The sequence below is a fragment of the Hypomesus nipponensis genome, chromosome 21, assembly GCF_054491055.1.
Source record: "Hypomesus nipponensis isolate SF chromosome 21, ASM5449105v1, whole genome shotgun sequence".
NCBI lineage: Eukaryota > Metazoa > Chordata > Actinopteri > Osmeriformes > Osmeridae > Hypomesus > Hypomesus nipponensis.
In genome coordinates this window covers 5,626,535-5,631,613 of record NC_140381.1, presented here as the reverse complement: position 1 = coordinate 5,631,613, position 5,079 = coordinate 5,626,535, and the positions used below count along the sequence as shown (strand labels likewise).

The 5,079-nt window shown below is 44.3% G+C and overlaps 1 protein-coding gene across 1 annotated transcript; it reads right to left on the bottom strand.

Moving 5' to 3' along the window:
- Positions 1 to 494: 494 nt before the first annotated feature.
- as3mt (arsenite methyltransferase) lies at positions 495 to 5,038 on the bottom strand. The gene is made up of 11 exons (XM_084685326.1): positions 4,895 to 5,038; positions 4,589 to 4,637; positions 4,372 to 4,499; positions 3,995 to 4,145; positions 3,657 to 3,793; positions 3,452 to 3,521; positions 3,238 to 3,319; positions 2,896 to 3,027; positions 2,576 to 2,715; positions 2,276 to 2,398; positions 495 to 1,261 (listed from the first exon to the last, which is right to left on the bottom strand). The coding sequence occupies exons 1-11, from the start codon at positions 4,921 to 4,923 to the stop codon at positions 1,157 to 1,159; spliced, it is 1,146 nt and encodes a 381-aa protein (XP_084541452.1). The 5' UTR covers positions 4,924 to 5,038; the 3' UTR covers positions 495 to 1,156.
- Between the last annotated feature and the right edge of the window lie 41 nt (positions 5,039 to 5,079).

Sequence of the window (5,079 nt, the reverse complement as noted above, 5' to 3'; positions counted from 1 at the left end):
CTCTTGAATGAAAAGGGCTTTTAAAAATCAGAGCCAATCGGAGTCCGCCTTCATCTCCGCCGAGGGTTGCCGTGACTTCTGCATCGGGACCTGCCTGGCTTCACTACGCGTCCAAAACTGATTACTCCTTAGAGCGCAGGGCTATGTGCGAACTCGTGCCTCCCCCGATGTTCTCTAGACAGGCTAGGGCTGTATCCAATCCAGTGTAGAAACTGGACAGGGGCGGGGTGTTCGCGGCCGTTCCAACAAATGAAATTCCAAAACAAGCGCACCTCATACAAAAAGCTAGAGACAGGACTTTCCTCGTGACTTTTCCTGATGGATTTCTGGTGCGACCCATACATAATGAAAGCGACAGATCCATAGTTTGCTTGGCGAGTGAACGTTGTCTATTTCTCGAGCAAGCTGTGCAGCGAGTTAACTATTCGTCAAGCAACAGCGGTTTGTATGCAGCCATATAACCATATGTAGCCTATACATTCTACAAAAGACCATTCATACGGAAGGGTTGTTTAATGATCAAGTGGTAATCTTATAAATCGTATATATAAGTCTGTATAAATCTACATCTAACAAAACAAAAACATCACACATTGTCAGTGCAATGGGCAATGACGTAATGGTTACTGTTGAAGTGGATTTTCTATTGAAATGAAGGGTAGTTAAAAGTGAGTAGGCCTATAGCATACTGAAGGGCAAGAAATCCTGCCCCCATCATCAACTTCTCTATCGCTGAGTATCGCTGTTAGTGACAACATAATGATTGTGTTGAAGTGTAGCCGTGCGTAAACGATTCACAACTTTGTGCAATTAAATCAGTCGTGAGAAATGGAGAAAAGTCTTCATGATAAATTATGTAAATCAGTGTAACAAATATTCCCTTGAAATAAAGTCACTGTAATTCTAAAATGTCATTCAAACTTAATTGTCTAGAAAATAATTAAGTGGCTACAAGGCCTAATTGTGGTGCAGGATATCGTATAGGCCAGATTACAATTATTCAAACTGAAATAAGATGAACAACAGATATATAACTATGCATACCATAACAATCACGTTATTACTTTCATAAATTTGACAGAAATTTATATAATTTTGTAGATATAGTAGCCTATACGATGTAGGCTTCAATATGTCGGTCCTCAATCCGCTTCTGTCATTTGCAGCAGGAAGATTTAGCTCCACAGCACGGCCCAGTGGCCACCGGCGGACTTGCAGTCTCCAGCTGCAGGACCAGTTCGAATGGATTCACTGTGCCAACCTAGAGAACGATAACTTCCTTATCATTCATGTTTTTCATCCGTTTCTTGTTTGGGCTGTATACTATTTTCAATTCAATGTATGTTCAACAGAGTCCAATGAACCGGCATTAAACACAGTGTATATAGAACTGTGTATGAAAAACATGAATTGTAAAAGATTCAAAAGCCCAAGTGGACTACCTTTTTGCTTTGTTATATCAGTAGTTGTGTTCCATACACGCCGCATGTACCATAAACATTTATGACAACACAAGCAGGTAAACAACCTGGTATTGACAATGACCTTGAGGTCATGAGTAAATAATGAAATAGATAGTCTTAAAATAGATAGTCCAAAGTTCAAAACTGACTTAACCAGTTAATTTCCGAATCAGGACTGAAACACCAAAAAATGAAACCCACCTGGATAACCATTTTCTTGAAAATATCACCCCCCCAAAAAACACACACATTCCAGGAAATGTTTAAGGAAAACTTCTCCTGGAAAGTATAAACAAACCAGAAATAGTACATTTGTGACCATAAGGAGCTGATAAGATGGCATTCCATTTGCGGTGGAGAAGAACATTCCTTCCTGTCCAAGGTCCCCAGCAGGATTCCAAAGTCTGGTTATGAGTCGAAGACAGCTGCTCGACCTTGTCTCTGTAGCTCTGTCAGCCTGCGTGTGTGTTTATGTGTGTGAATATGGGTGTGTATTTGGAGATGAGGATGACACCAGTGTCTGTTGAGGTGCGGGCGTATTTAGGTCGAGTGCAAACACAGTGCCTGTGTGAGCGATTGTGTGCGCGTGTGCGTGTAGGTGTTGATGAGGAACAGGAGTGTGTGTGGTTGGACAGAGAGAGCCTGTCCCTGCAGGGTGTGGGTGTGGCACGAGCAAGAAGCGGATACTTTCGGTCTCTCCACACTGCCCTCTAGTGCTCAGCTGACTCACCCTGAAGTCTAAAAGCACATGGAACGCCACACCTTGGTGAATCCATCACAGTGTCATTTCGCCAGGTGTTAGAAGGACCCACCTTGGGTTTGACAGCACAGGATCCAGAAGGAACCCCCGGAGGCTGGAAGGTGAACTCCTCACGGAACCGAGAATGAGCCAGGACGTTAGCCACCTCCGCACTCACCTCCACCACCTCGTCCACCTGTGTTGAGGCAAAGAGGGAGACCAGAGAGAGAGAGAGAGAGAGAGAGAGAGAGAGAGAGAGAGAGACCATGGAAGCAGATGGTAAAAGGCAGAATAAATATGTCCCTCTAAAAAAACGTAATGGAATAACCCGGGATACTGGACAAGAGCGCTCACATCTGTTTTCCCCACTAACCTTGAACGTGTGCCGACAGTCGAAACTCAGACTGTCTCCTGCCCCAGTGATGTTGCCGTTGTAGATGACCAGTGAGTTCCCAGAGCTGCCTTTAGGAACTTTGAAGAGACGGTATGTGGCAGAAGCAAACTGGAAGTCACCTGTCAATCCAGAGAACAAGAGAAAGAAAGAAATTGAATGGTAAAACCCAGGAATGACACATTTAGAAGAAAGAAAAAACATCTCATGACTACTAGATATTTATTCATGCTGATTTGTTACTGTAAATGAGGAAAACAAAATGGGCATTGTCGCTTTCAAAGAGCGTTAATTTAACTCACCCAGAAGGGCCTCCAGTTCCTTGTTGTTCACGGCGATGACACTGGCTGAGACCAATAGCGGGGTACTGAAGCCCACCTCCTCAGCCAATTGCAAAAGATCCTGCCACCATAGGGCTCCGCCCAAACACTCACCTAAAATCACAGGGACAAAATAGAGCATAACCTACCCACTAAAAGTCGTAAAACAACGTGACCATTCTCAGTAATATATTTAGCTCGAGCTGCTATGGCACTGGTTGGTTCAAGCGAAAATGTCAGGAAGTGTTGTTGTACCATGTCTTGATTAGCTTGATACAACTGTAACTATTGAACCCCGAGGGCGGTTAGTCTTGCCGTACACACCCCACAAGACCGTGTGGTCCTTAATCTCCCGCGTGAGTCTTCCACTGCTGTAGACGTCACTGAAGTACAGCTCACCCCCATCCTGACAACAAATGCAGGGTTACTGGACTGGTGGCCAAATGTGACAGACAGGAAGATAAGATTGACGGGACCTTTGATGACACGTTGCACAGAGTAGGAACAGAAGGCGATTTTTTGTCGGCGATAAGGGCACCTTAAGAACTTTGTATGCTTCACACAGTACTCTCTTCTTGTCCGGAGACAGATTTACCACACAGTTGGATCTATAAAACGACAACAACAATTTAACCAGCAACAAGGACTATTCTTTATGTAAGACTCCTTGCGACCAGTCGAATGGCTCGACAGGACGTTAAAGTGCCTCTCTCCCCATGGGTCTGTTTAACATGATTACTTACATAATCACATCATAGGAGTTCTCCTTCAGGCCTGCATCAGTTAGAGCCTCAATGTAGCCCTGGACAAAGTCCACGTTGGGCTTCTCGAAACCAAAGTCCAGCATGTGGTGGTCAATGAACTTCCTGGCCACCTCAAGCTAAAGCAGAAGGAGACAAATTAACTGCTACTCGAGTACATTACAGCCTGTCAACAACCACGCATTGTTCGGTCCAGACCAAACTCCTTGGTCAACACCAGGGACAAAACAACATGATGGGGAATAATCAGCTAGCTGATTGGTTCACCAGGTGTTCGGTACGGCGCTACGTTGAGACTGGTGGAGACCCCTCGTCTGTACCTGGTTGGGGGTCATGTCGATGCCGGTGACGTGGCCCCTCTCTCCCACCAGCTGGCTGAGCATGTAGCAGTCCTGGCCACTGCCACTTCCCAGGTCCAGAACCCTGCAGCCTTCCAGGCACTCCGGCACCACCAGCCCACATCCATAGTACCTGGAGGGACAGAGGCAGGTGTGTGTTTGTTTGTGTGTGTGTGAGGGAGAGTGTGTGTGTGTGTGTGAGAGAGAGAAAGAAAGAGAGAGAGAGAGAGAGAGAGAGAGAGAGAAGACACAGAAGAAGAATTGAACAAAAAAACATGAATGAGACTGACTTTGACTGCGAGTGTGTTTTAGGAAGAGATGTGGAAAGTGTGAGCGTGTTCATGGATGTCTGTACACACTTGGCTGTAACCTCAGGGTGAACCCTCTTCAACGCCTGTCTGATGTGGGCAGGGATAGGTTGAGTAGGAGCAACACAGACGTTGCTCTTAAGGTCAGATGTGTTCTTCAGAATATTTCCATAATAGTCCTGAAAGATTGTGATAAAATGATTTCATAAAAATATATGCAAACTGTTAAACATGAATAGTGACTTACTTTGCCATGTAAATACTTTACCTTGACATCCACATGAGTAGTAGAACCGACGAAGCCATTGGAAAATTCCCTACATCGACATCAGACATACATAAAACAAACAAAAACAAAAAGTTTTGGTTGCAATGTTTATACTTATTCAGATCGATTGTCCTGATAATATGCCTATGATCAATATATGCGTACCTAAAGGATTAGAGGGAAATCTGGATAACCATACAGTCGTGTACATCATGGTCTTCAAACCTGATCCGCCATACAATTATTGTCGTTTTGACACTGCAAATACATTGTCGCCAACATAACGGTGGCCAAATGCAACCTTACCCAGTTTTCGAAACTTTCGTTTCTGTCATGGCACGTTTGTAGAACTCTGAAGCCGTCCGAAGAAATCTAAGAGTTCAGTGTATCTCAGAGCCATATACAAATATATTTTTTATATGGCTCTGGTTTATCTTTCCTTCTTCTTCATTGACTTCTGGTTGGGGTATCGATCTAATTGTAAAGGTAGC